The sequence below is a fragment of the Protomyctophum parallelum genome (genome assembly GCF_964188405.1).
Source record: "Protomyctophum parallelum genome assembly, chromosome: 8".
NCBI lineage: Eukaryota > Metazoa > Chordata > Actinopteri > Myctophiformes > Myctophidae > Protomyctophum > Protomyctophum parallelum.
Genome location: NC_139703.1, coordinates 15,045,878 through 15,066,265, shown reverse-complemented (window position 1 = coordinate 15,066,265; position 20,388 = coordinate 15,045,878). Strand labels below are relative to the sequence as shown.

At 39.6% G+C, this 20,388-nt stretch overlaps 1 protein-coding gene across 1 annotated transcript in view; it reads right to left on the bottom strand.

Annotated features, from left to right (window-relative positions):
* Positions 1 to 2,450: 2,450 nt before the first annotated feature.
* Positions 2,451 to 20,388, bottom strand: part of cacna2d2b (calcium channel, voltage-dependent, alpha 2/delta subunit 2b) — a gene marked incomplete at both ends in the record, with an annotated part of 30,774 nt that continues 12,836 nt past the window's right edge. The window contains 30 exons of the mRNA XM_083771340.1: positions 2,451 to 2,546; positions 2,666 to 2,748; positions 3,018 to 3,127; positions 3,234 to 3,357; positions 4,132 to 4,187; positions 4,435 to 4,487; positions 4,916 to 5,068; positions 5,348 to 5,419; positions 7,741 to 7,788; positions 7,882 to 7,973; positions 8,128 to 8,226; positions 8,826 to 8,929; positions 9,081 to 9,143; positions 9,938 to 10,028; positions 10,124 to 10,221; positions 10,320 to 10,380; positions 11,677 to 11,753; positions 11,867 to 11,928; positions 12,061 to 12,132; positions 12,314 to 12,385; positions 15,062 to 15,136; positions 15,464 to 15,541; positions 15,995 to 16,057; positions 16,302 to 16,391; positions 16,573 to 16,622; positions 18,559 to 18,637; positions 19,169 to 19,279; positions 19,457 to 19,618; positions 19,756 to 19,855; positions 20,244 to 20,294. Of these exons, the coding sequence (XP_083627466.1) occupies positions 2,451 to 2,546; positions 2,666 to 2,748; positions 3,018 to 3,127; positions 3,234 to 3,357; positions 4,132 to 4,187; positions 4,435 to 4,487; positions 4,916 to 5,068; positions 5,348 to 5,419; positions 7,741 to 7,788; positions 7,882 to 7,973; positions 8,128 to 8,226; positions 8,826 to 8,929; positions 9,081 to 9,143; positions 9,938 to 10,028; positions 10,124 to 10,221; positions 10,320 to 10,380; positions 11,677 to 11,753; positions 11,867 to 11,928; positions 12,061 to 12,132; positions 12,314 to 12,385; positions 15,062 to 15,136; positions 15,464 to 15,541; positions 15,995 to 16,057; positions 16,302 to 16,391; positions 16,573 to 16,622; positions 18,559 to 18,637; positions 19,169 to 19,279; positions 19,457 to 19,618; positions 19,756 to 19,855; positions 20,244 to 20,294 (2,545 nt within the window). The remainder of the gene's footprint in view (positions 2,547 to 2,665; positions 2,749 to 3,017; positions 3,128 to 3,233; positions 3,358 to 4,131; positions 4,188 to 4,434; positions 4,488 to 4,915; positions 5,069 to 5,347; positions 5,420 to 7,740; positions 7,789 to 7,881; positions 7,974 to 8,127; positions 8,227 to 8,825; positions 8,930 to 9,080; positions 9,144 to 9,937; positions 10,029 to 10,123; positions 10,222 to 10,319; positions 10,381 to 11,676; positions 11,754 to 11,866; positions 11,929 to 12,060; positions 12,133 to 12,313; positions 12,386 to 15,061; positions 15,137 to 15,463; positions 15,542 to 15,994; positions 16,058 to 16,301; positions 16,392 to 16,572; positions 16,623 to 18,558; positions 18,638 to 19,168; positions 19,280 to 19,456; positions 19,619 to 19,755; positions 19,856 to 20,243; positions 20,295 to 20,388) is intronic.

Here is a 20,388-nt window from a genome sequence, read left to right as displayed (position 1 = left end):
TTAATGCAGTGGTTCTCAAAGTTTTAACACTGAATAATTTAACTGGAGAAACTCTGAAACTCTCTCAAGGACCCACTTTGAGAACCATTGAATTCATGCTTTTTTAAAAGCAATATGTGCTGAGGTCTCCACACTGTGTTGAGCTTTAATCTGCTTCACCATGTCCCCCCCCCCCCCCCCCCCCCCATGCCTTGGATCAGCAGAGATGCATTACTGTCTGCACAATTCATAAACATTCACTTACTTCAGTCAATCATTCTGGAAACTCTGTATGTGCTAGGCTTCAAATATATCTTTTTTTTTTCTTTCTTTTTTTTAATCCAGAGTGCAGATGAAATGAATTAAAAAATAAAACAGATAGAGTCTGTGCTTTGAACCAGGATTGAACCACAGTGTAGAGATGACACTTGAGGGGTACTTTCTCTTTGCCCCTCCTTAAGCCTAATTTATACTTTGTCGGACCACTTGAAAAGCAGTCATTGTCGGCGACGGACGTGGTCGTACAATAAAGTATACATTTACTCTCATCTTTCTATAAAACAGGATAGGAGCATGCTCAATAGAGGGGGAGGGCAGTTGGTACTGTACTTCAACTGTGTCATCTCACAATAGTGCAGTGTGCCATATCATTTTGTATCCCTCATCCTTTCAGAGAGAATCAGAATCTTTCCCGATGGTGTTTCTGATCTATAAGTCCATACAGAGTTGTACCATCGCAAACGTTGAAATTCAACAGTGTCTTTTCATGGGCTGCAAGAATAGTGTCCAGATCCAAGATCCAAAAAGTTCCTGCCATCCAATTGGAGTGCAACAAGGCACTACTGGGTGTGGAACACCAGGCATACAGAGGGAAGAAAACAAACATCTTACAAATATGTAAGAAGAAGGAAAAACAAAGGGTGTTCTGGGCTGGGGCGGGGGGGAGAGAAAGGTCATTAACATGTCCCCTTTAACTCTGAAACCAAATAATGTCGATCAAATTGAAAGGGACTTTACTTTGGTAAAACATGTTTTTATATGATTACTCCACATATGATCATGAACAGTCAACCACTAATATGCTGGCACTCTGGGACGTTCTCTCTTCTGTCTAGCGTAGCCATTTACTCACATTTATTTTGAAAGCCACAGAGTCTATTCTTTAGTGGCAGAATCTCTAATCTGTGGTATATATGAATGAATTCAGATAACATTTAGTCTGTTCTCAAGATGAAAATCAATCAAGCCGGGACAGATTTCAATGGGATCTCTGGAACAGCTGATATTTAGGTTTAACTATTCATGAACTCATATATGCACACAAAACATGTAAATGATCTCCCACCTTAAATAAATAAATAATGAGGGGATTATCAACAAGCTATTATCATCATCACATGATGATAACATCAAAAGCTGTTCATAAACTACATACCCCAATCATAAGCATACATAAGTGCATGACTTGACAAATAGTGGCAATATAAGTTACAAAATGGGACTAAAAGCTCACCACCAATCTGCCAAATTACATAACACATGTAATACTGGTACATTTACATATGACTACACATGATGACTGATTTATACTTGGTTGTGCATTGACACCACTAATTGCAGACCAACAATCTCACAAGGCAGTGCACTGTCCGTGATGCATTATGAGCTATTGGTCATTTTTGACACCGGTATGCAACTACTCGAAGTAAAAATCAGGCTTTAACTTCAGCTAATTTGTGTGTTATTAAGCGGAATAGATCACATTGTATGTAAACCACTTGGAGTATTTTCTCATCATCAATCCATGTAATCAATCTCTAGTTACCAATAGTATAAAAACCTTCCAATAACCGTAGCATTGTTGCGCTATTGAAGAACAACTTCATGCAAAGTAGTATGTACTTCAATGTGTATGTAATTGAGCACATAACTGTATGTATTAAACAAATCAGTGTAAAGTTTGATGAGTTTTGGCCTGTTCATTTCATTTATCTGTTTGACTTGTTGAAGCACCTCAAGTTCATACTGTAAATGTCAGTGGAAGCATTTCAATGAAATACACATTTACTAAAGTAGGCTACTCCATTTACTAACTAATAGACAAAGGAGTGGATTATGATGGAGATTTTGTATGAATAGATACTCTCATGAAATCTTAAAATATGATTACTGCTGGTGGCAACACACTATAGAACGTTTCATGAGCTAGACATCCCAGACATATTTTCTACATTAGGTAAGGTTACTCAAAGAAAGCCTTAAGATCTTGTCCTTAATGCTCTACATTTGTGTTGGGCATCCTGTTTAAGAATGCATCTAGCTCAAATCTCGTAGTGTCTGCTAGCTATAAGAAATATGATAAATAAATAAAAATCATTAGTCATTCTTCTGGCGGAAAAGAAATGCTGACTTGAAAGACTATGGCAAGAAAATTAGATTAAGTGTCAGGAGTGCGAGGGCCTCAGTTACGGTCAGAGAGAAACTAGCATCAGAACAAACTGGATGAAGAGAAGAATCCCTATGGAGGACTTCAAGGAATGGGCCTGTCCGCATTCAGATGAGTTCTCCTGCAATAAGAATATACAGTAGGCAAAACCGACCTGAATGGCACAAACAACTGCAACATTCATGTAATGTGCCCGATCAAAAGAGATTGTTGCAATGGTAGCAATTGATATTCTTTTACCCAGGAACTGTAGTCAAAGCAGGTAGCTGGGCCTTTACGGTATCGTGCATTGCTCAGCACTTCACATGGATTTTCCTCCTGAACTGTTTGCGGGAGTTAAGGGAGATTCTCATTCTGCCTGAAATTCATGTCATTTGCACGGGTAGTAAAAAATGCACAGCAATGTTCGGTCCCCCAAATTAAATAATATATTATCAAAATAAGTTTAACCCTTTACACATCAGCTAGATATTTGAAAATATCTGATCTACTGTACAAGCTGGGAAATGTGGAATATTGTTTTAGACCAATCTTGTCATTTTTAAAGATGGATTGGGGGTCCTTGGCATGAAAAGGGTATGGTAAAGGATACACTCTGTCCTGACTTGGGTCAGTCTCTCTATCTCACAGGAGCTGCAGGGCAACGTCTCAGCAACCACAAAGAGAAGGTTTGTATTCTCAATCCTCTTCGCATGAAACAACCTATGATGGCAAACAGGTCGAGTGAGCATTAAACATGAAAAGTTGCAGAGGTTGGAGAAGCAAACAAACACTGAAAACCTATTTTGTTCATGGTGTAAGAACACACCTTGAGCAGTTTCCACAGTCTTGCAGCACATTGTATGAGTTAGTGGTGTTGGTAAAATAGAACTGGCTTTGAATGGTCACACAGCTGCTTTCCCTAGTTTCAAACCCTTCTACTAATGCATCACCTGCAACACAAGTAGGAAACCTAGGTTAATAAGTAGTCTAAGTACCGGTAAGTAAGGCATTTTGTACATCGCTGTTACACAGAAACTAGTATCTTCAATTATTGTCACCTTTTACGATGTGTCACAAAAATAGCAACAATCTCATCATATCATGCATGGTGCAACACGTTGTAAGCTTATAGATCAGCTATTTTCACAATTCTTGAAAATAACGCATTTACTTACATATTTATTTTATACAATAATGAAAAGACATGACAAAAATGTCCAAGTGGTTAAATCAGTTTGCATGCATGCATAAAGTGAGTGGCAAATCGAGTGGCAAAGTAAGAGGAGGCAAATTGCATTAAACAACGTTAAACGTTGTTTAATGCAATCGGATAGGACTTTTCTGTTTGATTGTATGGGGTGCTGTCAAGGCCAGAAAGTTGTTTTTTGCAACTCAATAGGTGTTCCCGTATAACTTCCAGGTATGATGATGATGTCATGCACATAACCTCTAAGCTTGCGACTAAAAAACCCACTGGTCCGTTTTTCCATTTCCTAATGTAACAGTTTTGATCAACATTTTTCATCCAAATATGACTAAATGTGATTTTTCATTCTCAATTTATCATATGATTATATTCTCAGCCACATCTCAACACTCATTTTCTTAGTACTCCTCATAATATGAGTGCATATTTTAGCATATTTTAGTACAGGCTGTATCCATACATTTATGCAATCATGTACAATTGTACGTATTTTGTTTGTCATTATATAGGAACCAACCTGAGAAGAACCAGGTGTTATAAGCCATTCCATAAAATAACTGCTGCATTACAGACCTGAAAAAGTGAGAAAATTACAGCTTGTGAGAAAGTGAAGTACACTCTGGATTCAATACAGTATGTCACATTATCATTATGTCAACACACTGCAGTAACATCAAACTCAATAAATCTCCAGTTTGTATTTCCAGGTGCCAAGCACTGGCAAAGTTGCCATCCTGGCATCACATCTTAAATTTCCCTTACAGTCTGGAAACGAAAGTGCACTTGCACTTAACATTGTGTGTATTTGGAGTAAACTCACCATGCCACTGCTGAGGACCACCACGCCAAACTTAAGATGTCAGCAACTGATGGCTAGAGACACCATGATGATCAATAGAAAAGAGATTAGCAGTTAGAGAAATTATTCAAATAAGCGAATTCCTTAAAAACAGAAGGTCACATTAAAAAAAAAAAGGGAAACGACATGCACGTCCCTAACCCAAGCTTGGGCAGGTGTTGAGCGATGAACAGTAAGCAGAGTATATTAAATAAATGCTTGCACACCGAGGGCTCCAATGCGACAGATGCTTTATTGCACACAAAAAAAGGTGTGAAGTTTCGAGCTCAAAGCTCTTCCTCAGACTCATCACTTCCTGTTTTTTGTTTGTTTTCTTTTGCAGTAAAGCATTTGTTGCATTGGAGCCCTCAGTGTGTGAGCCTTGAGTGAGCGTGTATTTATTTTTCTCTGCTTAAACCATAGAGGTTCCATTATCATTCTCTCTGGCCTCCCTGCCTCTCACCACAAAGATGCCTCTTGGAGCTGCACCAGTGTGACTGCTGCTGACTGGTTCACATGCAGACTGGTACTGGAAGGACTGACGACGGACATAGATGGAGCTATTGTAGAGTGCGTGCATCAGGTAGGGGTCCACATCACCAAAGAATAGGCCCACCTGTGAAAAATCAAATGAATAAAGTCAGTGGTTTGTTGAATGTGTACAATACTGTACATGCATTAGTGAACGTTCACGACTGCAGCCATATAAAGATAACGTTGAAAATGGGTGAAGTGCTCCTTCAAGTACTGTAACAACTTGATGGGTTTTTCATCTCCTTTCCACTTTTTGGTTCCCTCTCCACTTGTGTTCGATGCACGATACAGTATCTATCTACTGTACTGTTCTGTATGCTGTGTTAGCTTGGAAGTTCAGTTACAACAAACACATGCTTACCTTCTTCCAGTGATCCCTCTGGTTGGACATAACCAGGAACCCACCATCATCCAATAGATAGCAGAGTAGGTCCTACAGACAACATTACATAGTTAACAACACAACACTACTACTCTCACACACACACACACACACACACACACACACACACACACACACACACACACACACACACACACACACACACACACACACACACACACACACAGCACAGCACAGCACAGCACAGCACAACAGTATAATTGTGTGTGTGTGTTGTGTGTACAGTGATATGACATGATACGATGAGGGTATATCATATCATGTATCACATATCATATATCACATATCACATATCACATATCACATATCACATATCACATATCACATCATATCATATCAAAGGCATTCACAAAAGGATTGGTGTTTGCAGCATTATGACCAATCGTTTCTCCTGGCAGCAGAGCAGCATATTTCACAAACTAAGAGCAAACTTATTAGACAAATACGACTATTCAAACACACATAATTGAGGCTAGAAGCAACACAGCTGCAGCTGCCAAATGCAGGAAGGCCATCTGGCAAAAATAAATCTAGGACTGTGTGAATGCGGAGGCTCATAATAGGCTTATAATATCACTGCACAAGTAGATCTGACTATAATTACATTTGTGTATTCCGTTAATAATTATATTAGACCGTAAAAGCACTTTAGATTGTAAGCGGCCTATGATGATAAATACAAAAGCACAATGAAATGACTCCGATATTACTCTGATAAGCTGACACAGATAACCCCCTCCAACGAGAATATGTATACCTCTCAATTATTATCAGGGAAAGCCAAAGGGGTTTGCCTGTCTCTGGACATTCTTGCCCCCTTACACACTCATGATCCATGCACTCCACACGATTTCCGTGATACAATTTTCCAAGTTAACTGACTGGTCCATAGGTGGTGCATTTCTACATGATTGGTTAGCAGGTTATGTTAGGTGTGCTGTATAAGTTCCCATGGTGAGACAGAAGTGTGCACCGCTGTAAGAAGTGAACCACGGTTTTATCCCTGAAAACCCAGGATTAAACCTGAATTCAGCGCACTAACCCCAAATCCTGTTTCATAGTACAGAGTACAGACCTCAGATCATATCAAGTACAGTCTTTGAGTGATAAAAGGTCTCAGAGGGTAATACGCTGATATTGCTGGCTGACCAATCAGTGCAAGGTACAGTGCATACCATGTGCTCAACTCTGTGAGTTACCACACACAAGGAAATCACTATATCAAACGTGTGGTGGACTAAAATCGGCCACCAGTTTAGGCAAAAAGTTAAGGCACCAAAAGGTTAGAGTGGAAAACGGCAACCAGGATTCGGCACAGTTCACAGATTACTTGCGTACCAAGGATGAGGGACAGCTGAACCTGCCATGTTGTCAGCCAACTCCCTCTCCACACTGTTTGGGAAATCCCAGCGGGACTATGCTGTATATGCCCCTCAGTAGAGTATACACAGAGGTCTGTGCTTCTCCCCGGCGATACACAGACAAATGTAACTATACAAATTCTTCCCTTCCTCTAGCAATACATAGGGCATTGTAATTGTGTGTCTGTGAACAAAATCATGGGTTTACACAAAAATATGTTTGACAAAAGCCAACCTTAAGCCAAGTCATGCTGGTGTTGACAGGTTTTACACCGCCTGGAGTATTTATGTATTTGCGAACGCAGTGATTGCGAACGCAGTGATTGCGAACGCACTGAGCACTAACTATGAGACCCTGCAGATCATGTCTGTGTGTGTGTGTGTGTGTGTGTGTGTGTCTGTCTGTCCCGCTGTTACACCACCCGCCCGCCACCAGAGGGCGCAGCTGTAGCACACAAAACACACACGCACACACACACACACACACACACACACACACACACACACACACACACACACACACACACACACACACACACACACACACACACACACACACACACACACACACACACACACACACACACACACACACACACACACACACACACACACACACACACACACACACACACACACACACACACACACACACACACACACACACACACACACACACACACACACACACACACACACACACACACACACACACACACACACACACACACACACACAACTTAACTTAAAAAAAAAAACTTAACACTTAACTTAAAAAAACTTAACTTAAAAATAAAATCTTAAAAAAACACAAAAAAGAGAACTTTAAAAAGAAAACCTTAAAAAAGTATGTAATTTATTCTAATTGTTGTTATTGCCATTTACGAGCTGCGTTCGCTTCCCGCGTTTGCTCGTCTTACTTGTGCTAACATGCCTCTATGAATGTTAGTTTACATAGTTATGGTCATGTCAAAGAAGAAATATTCTTACATCAGTGTTTGCTTCACAGTCCATTTCACAACTTCTTGATGGCCCACACTGTTAGGGGTTAAGAAAAATAACATTGTGACCCAAACAAGTATAATCTATGCAATCAGTGATCACTCATACATGGTGGTGAATTCATATTACCTTTTGTGAGCCTTGACGGCTATCTGACACATTGCTGGCCAAGATCTTAAACTTGTCCACCCAAGCTTCCAAATCCAGCTTTACTCCCACAACTAATCAGTGATAGGTCAAATTACAGGGAATAAATGTGAAAAGATTGAGAAGCAGATCATTGGGAACATGTAAGAGGACAAGGTAGTCTAACACTTTAAAAAGGTAACAATCCCATAAGGTAAATTATGATATGAATATGAAAGTGTCACATACCTGCTGGCTTGAGAAGCTTGCCTCCTAAATTAACTTCAACAGATGAACTAACCAGAACCCCAATGGTGCCATTCTCTAAGCCCACAGGGTCGTCCATGGCTGCTTATAGGGGTGTAGTTAAAAAGAGAATGCATGGTGAGAATACTCTCAGTATTCTCTTAGAATTATGTATGCCTATACCATTTTGACCCCAGACAATATAATTATTCTTTAAATAGCACACAAAATACTTTATCAAGAGGATAATGACCAGTTAATTAACTCTTATAATTAGGGCTGGGCAATATGATATGATACTGTATTATATGATATGATATCAATGTAATTGATATTAAATTGATATCATGATATGAGACTATAGCATCTCATTAATCTGGGACTTTAAATATCGTGATGCATTGTGAGCTTGCAAATCTGTTACTTTTGAAACATTTAAAAAACTAGGGTTTTGCAATAACCAATTCATTGTAACCATTGTCAGAGTAGCTAGTTCACCGTAGCAGCACTCACTCACAGTATCACAATACAATATTATCGACACAATATCGAGATATTTGGTCAAAAATATTCTTCCCAGTCCTTTTTATAATGATGTAAAGGTGTCCCCATGTTTGATTTTGCCCAGCCCTACTTATAATTATGTAAAGGTGTCCCCCATAACTAAAACATAAAATGCCTTTGCACAGTTTGTTACTCACAGGTCCTAGGTGGAGCTCTGAACATATAGCCTTTATTATCTAAGCTTCGTCTGTAGTAGTTGGAATTGTAAGGTTCAGGGTCCTCCTCCCATGTTTCAGCGGCCCTGCAAAATAGACGAATAATTATACAGACTTTAGGTAAAAGCACAGAGACTATCATCAAACCACTGCCCTACCAAAATAAACTAGACCTAAGAGCAATATAGCCGCCATGACAGTGTGGTCAATTTTGAGGCCCTGTACAGCCTTACTTACATGTTGGGAAAAACCCGCGTTACTCCACCATCTGTAGAGGCAAACACAGCCAGGAATCCATATCTGCAACACAGAAACTTTAAGTCAGTATACATCTTACGTCAACTTGATACCAGGGCCCCTTTTGATACCAGATCTTATTTTATTGATGTCTAGGAAACAAGAAACACTTTCCTTGGGTTTTTATGTGCAAAATGTGTTTTTTGATATTTTAGTATTTTGATGCCTGATGACCAATGTCTGATGATGCGTCAGACATTGGTCTCACTTCCTTCCTGGACTACATGTTGTCTCAGTCAGACAAACCCACAGACCGCCCACAAGAGTTCCATCAGCCTTCTTTCTTCCCCCTTCGTCAGAACTTGGAGGAGAAAGTCACACCTCCAGTCCATGCAACCCCCCCTCTCCACAAGGAGGGGTAGTGCACTAAAGCATTATGGTCATTGTAGTAATTCAACAATCCAGTCAAACACACTTTCTGGCTATAGGGTGCAAATTTCAAATTGTGCTACTGTTATTTACTACAAATACTATTAACATTGAGTGACTGCAGTTTCTTCCAGAGGTGAAATGTCCCTTTAAGAAATCACAGTAATCCTTAATCATATTCCATCATATTCAAACCAAATCACTGTATTTTTTTATTAGATATTATATTGATATTATAGCTATTTTCTCCAGCTCCCTGTGGTGCATGAACCCCCCACCACTATTGTGTGGGGTGGGTCTATGATGGACCCGCCACGCACAGTAGTGGTGGTCCCCAGGTTGCTCTTAGTCAGGATGGTGGTCCCTGGGTCAAAATCTGTTGAAAACCCCTGCTATACACTATCGCCTGTATCCTGAATGTTACTCACGAATTGAGATCCTTGCTCTTCCATACTCTAGAAGCAAGCTGCCCAATGATGCCAGAATCCAATATCAGGTTGTGAATGAGGCCTTGGTCACCTGAAACACAAACAAGCAGATAAAGTGACCATCCAGCATATGATTATCAGATATTGTGATACACAACAAACAATTGACACATATCATGAACTCACAGTCTTCAGATTCCGGTGTTATATCCACCATTAGTGAAAGGAAGTTCTCCAAAAACTGTGTGTTGTTGTCGGAAAGTTGTAGACGCTTGCAATATTCCCTATACAGGAAGAACAGATTGCATTTTTTCTTCTTCCTTTGGACATTCAGGCAAATATAAAAGCAGAGATACATAGTGTGTGGTGGCAGGGTGTTCACCTAGGAGCCAGAAACACATGTCCTGATGACTCAAAGGAGCTGGGCAGTAAAGACTGCAAATCTGAAAAGAGAGAGAGAGAGAGACACAGACAGACAGACAGACAGACAGACAGACAGACAGACAGACAGACAGACAGACAGACAGACAGACAGACAGACAGACAGACAGACAGACAGACAATTTTATACTTTCTTAGTGTAATGCAAAAGTACTGAAATAGCCGATATACCAGCTCACCACTGCACTCTATATTCCTCAATAAACTGACCGATTGACTGGCCGACCGACCGCATTACCCAATAGGCAATTTTAAGTCTACATACCAGCTCTCAGTTCCACTTTTGTATTGCTGCTTTCCACATTTGAAATGTTGGAAGCAGCAATACTATTGACAATTTAGGCATTTAGCAGACGCTCTTAATCTAGAGCGATTTACAGTAAACTAAACTTGTGTAAAGTAAACTGAAGGTAATACATCAAATGCATGAAGAAGCATCATCAGCTTACATAAGATGCATGGTCATCAAGGCTAGGGCAAGTGCTAGGGCAAGAAGTGCTACGGGCTAAAGTGGAGTCTGAAGAGATGAGTCTCTCGTAAATTGGGAGTGATTCTGCGATGGGGATTTTGTTCCAGTTTGGAAGCCAGAAGGGATAAGAGTCTGGGACATGTGGAGCATTGTCATAATAAAGAAAAAGTGGAGCTGAGAGAAAGTGAGCAAATTTAATTATTTTCACTGTTGATCTGCTGTTTGTCCAGCACCATCACTTTACTTTATTCTTTTTTAATATATTTTTTATCCCACGATTTTGTAACCCATTTTTCACCCATGTGTCAATCATCTAATGTGATCCTGGGCTCTACACACCCTCCTCCAAACTAGTCCCCATACTGTATATGGGGGACAAGGGGAGAGCAACGGACTTGAACTCATGCTTATTTCATGCCTGAGTGTCCAAGTTGCTAAATTTACACCTGACAGGGGGGGAGTTTCCCTGGTTGGACGTAGCGCGTGGAAGGAACACGTTTTTCCAACCAGTTCTTTTCCCCTCCATCAGGCGCCCCGGCTGGCCAGGGGGAGGCAGTTTAGTGACCAGGATTACTGCATGTATTTTGTGAGGGTAACCTACCCTAGGGGACACGGGGAGAACATGCAAACTCCACACAGAAAGGCCCTTTCACTTTACTTTAGATTAGAATATGCATGCACTACTTTTGTTTGATAAATATTTAACAAAAGACAAGTGTAAAAAAATAACTATTGGATCAATTTCCGGAAAGGTTTGTGTTTTGGACAAGTTTCAGCCTGACAGTGACATATTAAATCTGTGTGTCTAGTCTAATGGCTAGACACTCACATTGAAGCTGCAGCATCACATCGCTCAGGTCTGCCTGGATGTAGTATTCATTGTAGGGAGGCAATACCAATCCAAGGCTGTAGGTACGAAATGGAAAAAAAATGAGAACAAAAACTCAATCTTTGAATCCTACTCAAATTGGATCTGCTTCAACATACTCATTTTTCATTTCAGATGGCCAACTCCTCACCTATAATCTGTACCATTGATAGGTGTCCAGGTGTAACCTCTATATGCCTCATCAATGTATTGCTGCAAAAAAGGAAACATTCCATACCACTTCAAAGTTATCCATTTAAAAGCCCAACCCACTGAATGGTACCATACTTCACGGTGTCTTTGAAATGAATACATTAATTAATTATAATGATTTAAACAACTTACCTCATCAATTGATTTAAGAAGTGTTTTAATCTGCATTTCACCTGGTCTTCCGTCAATCATCTGTCGACGAATCTAAAATGTAAAAAAAAAAGTTGATTATGTAGTCCAACATACATAGAATCGACCTCCGTTGTAACTGCATGTGGAGTGAATCTAAGCAGATGCTATTCATTGACCCACAAATAATACATCTAATCGGCAGAAGGCTTTGCAAACAGAAGTGCACCATTACCATAATGCACTAAGCACCTACCTCCTCTTTATTGCTGTCTTCTACCTCTGCATCCAGAAAGTCCAATGTTATAGGCTCTGGAAGGTCATCAAGCTAAAAAACAAACAAAAAAACACACATAACATGATGACATTTTTATCCACCATGTACAATTTTATATAGGCCTATAAGTCAAAGACGAGCCGTGCAAATTTGTTGTCCGAAGGCCATACAAAAAAAAGAATAACATGTATAAATATACATTGACTATTGTATTGCAATTTGCTAACTATTAATTTGATTCTGTTATTCAACATTATTCTAAAGTGTCAAAATATCAATCAGTGTAACAGTCCGGGCAAAAGTGTTAATGGTAATGCCAATAGTATTTCTTAAATGTTAAAAATCCATCCTTAAAAATAAATTAACACCAATGGCATAATTGTGCTAGTGCTCACACTAGCACATACAAAAACTGGGTGATCTATTCTATTATCTAAAAAGTATTTGAAACTTAAATCACTTTTGTCCGGAATGTTGTACTTCATCATTCAGTGCAACACAGGTAAAAAGCCATTTTAAAGCATAATAATTGTTCCAACAGTTGGAACAAAATCGTGAATGAATCAGTGCAACAGACAGATTATTTTTTGTATGCTATTATTTTATTTATATATATATGTATTACATGGAAAAGTAAGGGTCAAGGTAATTACTTGATATAGGTGGCCAAGGAATTGCCCGGCAGGCTAAATATGTTTGCGAGTGGTTCCATCATTCAGTGTAACACGTTTGTCATTCAGCGTAACAAAGGTTTCATGACAGTAGCTTTGTTATACCTTGTTTTAACTAGTTTTCAACATTTCACTATAATCGTGCATTGCAAGCTATTATATTTAACTGTGGTATAAACACTATGATAACAATAATATTATCATTTTTAAACTATGTGTGGCATTTTAAAGGTATTATAAGACACCAGGGGCCCTATTTTCATCAATGCCTTACCCCTTAAAATCCCTAAACCTCTTTTTTTTACTATTTAGAATCATTGTTCAACTAGCTTTGTGAGCTTGTAAATCGGCTATTTGAACATTTCAAAAATGTTTTTCAAAATAGTAAAAAAGGCAAAGATGTTAAGGGATAATGGGTAAGGCACTGGCAAAAATAGGGCCCATTGTCTGTAAAATGTAGATGCCTTACACTGAATAAAATGCAAAACTATTTGTTTTTGTCTCTATTAGTAAACAAAACAAAGTTATTGTATTTTTATTTAAAATAGTTTTTTTCTGGTGTTACACTGAATTACATTTCGTTACCCTGAATGATGTTTCAACAAGAATTATAATCATTCCATGAACTATTATTACTTGCACCAATAATAATTTCCTTTTATCTATTTTTTATAATAAATCTGTGTAAATTAAGCATTAAGCAATTCAACATTTTGAACATATTATCCTGTTATTCTGCATAGTTTTTATAACTGAAAAGATAGGTAAAAGAGAAAGACTAGTGTTGTTAGTAATAGTAGTTCAAACGGCCATAATTGTTATTGCTGAAGGAATCACATTTTTTTTATTGATTGGTTAATTGATTTATTGATTGAAACCTTTATTTCAGGGAAATCCATTTCTGCCATGTCAATGGCGTCCTGTGTACAAAAGGAACATTTACAACAATGATTTTACAGACATGACATAGACAACAAGGTACACATAAATAAAATAAAATAAAAAGGCTTTCAAAAATAATAAAACCAAATATTACACAAAGCAGGTCCTTCTTCCAATAGTAATGTCAGCTAAAGAATCTTAAGGGGAAAAAACAAGGAAGGACATTTAACTAAAACGGGGAGAGAGTGATGGGGAGTGAAGCCCAACACACACCGGGTGGGCAGCGACGCGGAAAATAGAACAGTGGCGTATCGGAGCGTCAGGCGAGGCGTGAACACGCGTCGGACGCCGCAGGTGTGGGATAGGTTCATTGAAAATAACAGAGGCGGCTGTTTTGACGCGCGGCGTTCGCAGACAGTGTGTGTGGGGCTTGACACGCAGTAAAGGCCTTCGGGGATTGGGACTCGAACCCGCAGCGCATTGTCAGGTTGCATTGGAGCCTAGGTGCCCGGATCGCTAGGCCAGCAGTCTGGGCCCTAACTTCGCTAGATAGTCATTCTGTGTAATGCCCATAAGTACCAATAATATTACTTATTACAGCTTGGTTGAATGCTTGATTCTGATTGGTCAATCGCTGAATTCAGTAGCCTAAATAAAACCCATGTTATAGCCTTTTTGTGTCAACTGTCTATTTATTATTTTATGTAAGTAGCCGTGTAATAAGTGGGATAATGTCTGGCTAGCTGGTCATTGTTGGGATATAATTCACTGTCGGTGAATTATCTCCCAAGAGTCCCAACAATGACCAGATAGCCAGACATTATCCCTTACTTAACCACTTAAAACCTATTAAACCCCAGGGGGTCCAGGAGGGAAAAATATCGGAGTTGGAACCTAAGACCTTGACCAGCCCCATTTACCCGCTGAGAGCTGTTCATGAGGTGGACAGCCTCTGCCCCCACCGGAGGGGGATTGGGGCTTAAGAGGCCTTTTTAAGGCCTGTTTTATGTCATACGTCAAATGCCAGAAATACTTGATCTACATACTCACAACACGCCGTGATGCTATGCATTGTGAGTTTGTTGATTAGCTATTTTCAATATGTACCATAATGACATGCCCAAAATACAGTAGGAACAACAGGTTGAATGTTGTTAAATATTAGATCACCCACCTTTGGCTGAAGGTTAGGATGCAGTAGGAGGTATCCATTTGGATCAATGGCAAATATGTATCCATTGGCTCCGAGCTGTGTAAGACAGAAGGAACCAGGAGTAAGTAGTTGATATTTTGGTGATATGTGCTTGCATCTACACTGCTACAGTGGAACTATATATATATATATATATATATATATATAGTATATATAGTACTGTTGTTAAAAGTATCAAAAAATATTTGTTTTATTGTAAATAAATATAATAGTAATAATTATTAACAAATAAGCAGGAAAAAAGTGATGAAATAATGAATGTTAATGGTTTAATATTTAGTTGCTGACAGTTGTAGTTGAAATGTATTAGTGGTCCAGAGCTCAAAAAGGTTTGAGGACCCCCTGCTATAGATATGTACTCACATTGTACCGTGGTGTCAGTCGCTTTATCTCATCCAGGTGCACATCAACTCCCATGACACCTAATATTAGCTGGTTTTGCTGAAACAACAATAATGAATATTTTGCTAAATAGCACAGAGACTATCATTCAACACAATGACATTGATTCGTTTGATAGGGCCCTCTACAGTAATGTACATTATTTTGTAAAGATTGTATATTTAATAGCCCAACTTTCAAACAAAAATGTTTGAATGAATATATTGTTGAAAATGTTGCCTCTGCGCCGATCTGCATATGTATTATTTAGGTTGAGTTCCCCACTACACACACACACACACCCTCACACACACACACACACACACACACACACAGGGGGATGTAGTGGTGGGGATCCTATATAATTTGTGGTATTCTGTTGCAGTGGTTGCACGTTCAACTTGGCTAATCATGAATCATTATTCGAAACTACGCTAAAGTTATACAAGCAATTGACCCATTGCCATGGATGCCTTTACATGGAATATCCAGCCAGATATTGTACAGTACCTGTGAGTTTCCATCCATGCTGAGATTAAATACAGGCATAGTTCCAGTCACCACCATCCCAAGACCCTGAGACCAAATATATAACAACAGAACATGACACCTACAGTATAGTATATTTTTGCCACACACTAATACAATAAAAATCACACTTGTGTGAAGTGATGGGCGCTCTTATCATTATACATCACATTCCGTGCTCAGCCAATCAAATCATCACAAAAGTCATTCCGGCCTGTCAATCACTTTTCTGCCCTCACGTTTTTCTTCAATTTCGTTTATGTACAAAAGTGGTATAATCATATAATCTTACCAAGGCATCCTGATAGACATTTGTCCATTGAACCTGCTTGGCAATGCCGCCTGCCAGAACCATAGGGCGACCCAGCACATCAAGGTACTCCTAACAACACACAAAATAGACGGGAGCTTCAAAACAAACAACTAACAGCGGCATGGATATTGGGTACACAAATATGTGGAATTAGATGTTTGCCTGGAATCAGTGCTACAAACACAAGGAAAACTAGAGACTGTAGATACTGATAAGGATCAGCTGTATGTGAGTCCCTAGACAAACCCACCTGGGTGTTAATCCTTATAGCACAGATGGAACGAATCTCAAAATAGTAACCTGGCAGAGGAGAGAGAGAGAGAGAGAGAGAGAGAGAGAGAGAGAGAGAGATGGTTAAAACTGCAGTTGTAGGCTTCCTAAAGGACCTCAATTATACTCACTATAGGATGGTGCAATTTTTTTCTTTTACTCTAGACATCGCTTTGGAGTACCTAAGACTCAAATCTATCTGAATATGATTGGAGTGTCTGCCACTGATCTCTGTGAATGCGGGAAACCAGACTGTTGAACATGTTGTCATCGATGAATGCCCAACCTTTAAATCACCACATGGAGTCAGCAGGGGCGGCCTTAGGAATCTGGAGGCCCGTTTCAAGACCAAATATGAGGCCCCCCCATATATACCTATGACATAATTGTTCTGTTGTATATTGAGTTGATACATGCATATTGATACAAATAGTTTTGACTGTTCAATATCGCGCACATTTACGCAGCAACAACACCTCTCCTCATCCTGTCGTCCCTTCACTGTCCCTTCACAAGTCTCCCCTTTACCTCCCAATGCCGCACATTTTACCCACGCTGGGCAAGACCTACGCTGTAGACGCTATCATTTGTTTTGGGCGGATTTTGGCGGAAGTACCGCTCAAGGAAATGACGTTGATGCTTTACAAATCATTTTACTTTCTCCGTGAATGAAAGAATGATGCGTTGCTGCCTTGAAGTCTCACTTGTGCTGCACCGCCTCGGTTCGGGAAATCGGATAAAACCACATTTGCTGCGCTATGGAGTGATGAAATTGAACGAGCAAATTGAATCACGCACAATGCCTGGCAAAAGCCAAATAACTTCTTTGACTAGACAATCATGTAAACACAATGGACACAAGGAAGTGCATGGCAAGCACTCACTTCTGCTGATTATAGTAAAATTACAAAGAAATGCATATGAGAATAAGCAACCTGACTCCGTGGACATCTCCATTGCAGGCGAGCGGTGCGCACCGCTCTATACCAAACTAATTTGGCGTACGGCTTACGGGTGCTTTTAAACTCCACTATGCGCCTTCCCAAATGTGTGTGACCAAAATAGCAATTGGGGGAAGTGTGCCAACACGCCTATTACCACACCTCTAGGCGCAAATACCGGTGTCGGCATAATAGATAGCGGGTGATGCTGGACCAAAATACCATTTAGGGACAGAGCAAGCTCCTATACTCGTAATATTCAGGCAGCGGCTGACTTGCAGGCTGTATCGCGGGTAACAGCAGGGACGAAAATCGAGCCCTAGGTGTCACATGGACGGACCACATCAGAAATGTGGTCCTACGGGGACCTAACACGGGTCACAGACAAAGTCAGAGAGAGAGGGCAGGGCACTGGCACCCAGAACTAGTGGCAACTAGCCTCGGTCCCAGGCTTACTTATCTGCGAAAAGAAAAGCCTGGTCACAACCTAAGGCAGAGAAGCTATCGGCGGTTGTATCCTCCGGAACAGCCATCAAATGTATTTCCCCCGGATACGATATTTTCCCGACCAATCACAACACTTGTTTCATTCGCGGAGAATGTAAACTGATTTGTAAAGCATCAACGATTTCACTTCCGCTAAAATCCTGCAACTTCCGCTGATAGTCTTTTCACCTTCTTAGGTCTTGCCCAGGGTGAGTGGCAACTAGCAAGCAAACTGACACGGTGGGAGCCAACCCAGGGCAAAGCTAGGAAAGGCAAGAAGCGCACCACCTAGATACACTGTGGCGCGACAGTTTAGTACACACTAAAGAAGTTCCACACTACCTAAATTATGAGAGACCAAGGTTTTTGTTTATTAATAATCATACTTACCGGTATTTGTAGGCCCTAGATATTATAATATAATGTAATATTATTACATCATATTAAATTATCTTCAGTGATGAGCCCGTTTAATAGAGACTGTAGATAGAGATAGAGCAATTCTAAAATAATGTAGAACAAAACATATTTCAGTTTACCTTTATTGGTGCATGCTATCCACTGCAAAGGGGTGACATCATAGTTGTGTTGACCTACAGAAAAGGTAAATACTCTGACCTGAAGGAGAAAATGTTCAAATAATCGATCATTGCTTGTATTTTAACAAACAAATAAATAGATAAATAGATAAATAGATAAATAGATAAATAGATAAATAGATAAATAGATAAATAGATAAATAGATAAATAGATAAATAAATAAATCGTTGTCGTATAGACTTCAACATAGGTGGCTATTATGGGCTGTGTCCATAGAGAAAGACATTTGTGCAGAAGAGTGCTTTGGAATGGATGTCCATAGTGCATAATCCACTTCAGTGATGCGGAACTCGACTACGTCTCGTTCCTGACCGCATCACTGTCGTGGCAATAATCACGTTAAACCACACCCTCTCGTAATATTGCTTAAGTAAACAAGGACTTCTCGTGGTTGTAGTAATGATTCCATGTTGGGTTGTAAATTATCGGATTGTCACATGCAATGAGGTGGATCAAATGGCTTCTTTCTAAAATTCGCTGAAGCGTGCAGTGCTTTACCATAAAAATACATGGAAGACTGGCACTGTGGATGCAGGAATGATAGCCTACCGTTTTGTTGGGCCAGTTGTATTGCACAAATATATCCTGCGCTCTGTCTTCCCCTCCATCAGTAAACAGCATGATTATTTTATTGCAGTTAGCCCGTGGGACATTTGTTTTCTAAAAACAAACAAACAAACAAAAACTTCGTTACAGAAACAAGATTCAACATCGTATAACTGGAGAGCGCTTGTTATGATGTAATTGAGTTGGTAATTGCTCAGTAAATAAACTGTGTGAACAGCAGCCTTGCTATTGACATAATTGACAGTGGGTGTAAATCAATGTCTCCTTTACGTTTAACAGCTGGTGGAAGGCAAAGTGGAAGCCAGACTTATAGTCAGTGGTGCCTTTAGCTTGCATTTGCTGCACTGCATCTTTGAAGATCTTTTTGTTGCGCACATTGGCCTGGACCAGGTGCCTGAAGCAAGGAACAACAGCTTCTGCCTTCTCATTAAACTGAAACAGAAGACAACACAAAGGCGGACTGCAGTTATAAAAGCAAGCATACAAGAACAACAACAAAACATACAAGACAAGAATGAATGATTTGAATGGTACCGATAAAATAATTAATAAATGGAGTAGATACTGACCCTAGCCACATTGACATAGTCATCATCAGACAATGTATCCAGCATCTCCATCACTGATGCCTTGATCAGCTTCAGAGTAAGCCCACTAACGCTGCCACTCCTGAGGGGCATCACATTTCAGCATCAATAACACACTCAGATGAATCATGCATACAAAGTCAATGTGATATTACAGTGAAAGTACTGTATGAACCCAGTACGCAGCAACATATGATGCTGAGGTGGTCTGGCCTCCTTGTTATCTAGAATTAAGTAGAATTAAGTTGCTCTGTAGGTTTCTTTAGATAATGAATACTGCAATAAGTTTATCATTATCTTTATTAACACTTGTGTTAGAATTGTATATTATTGGTTCATACAAAATGAGAAATATCAAGTGTAGCTGGATTTCATATATGTCCCTTTGCTGATGTACAAATTGTATATACACAAGTCACTACTCCGAAATCAGTTCACAGCCAATACTTGAACAAACATGTATCACTTACACATCCACAAGAATAACCATGTCTTTGGGGGATGAAGCACCCTGAATATACCTGTAACACAGAAAATGATCAATTCAATAATAACAATCCTACATCAGTGGTTTTCAAGGTGGAGTCTGGGGAGTCCCCAGATAAATGATTGATA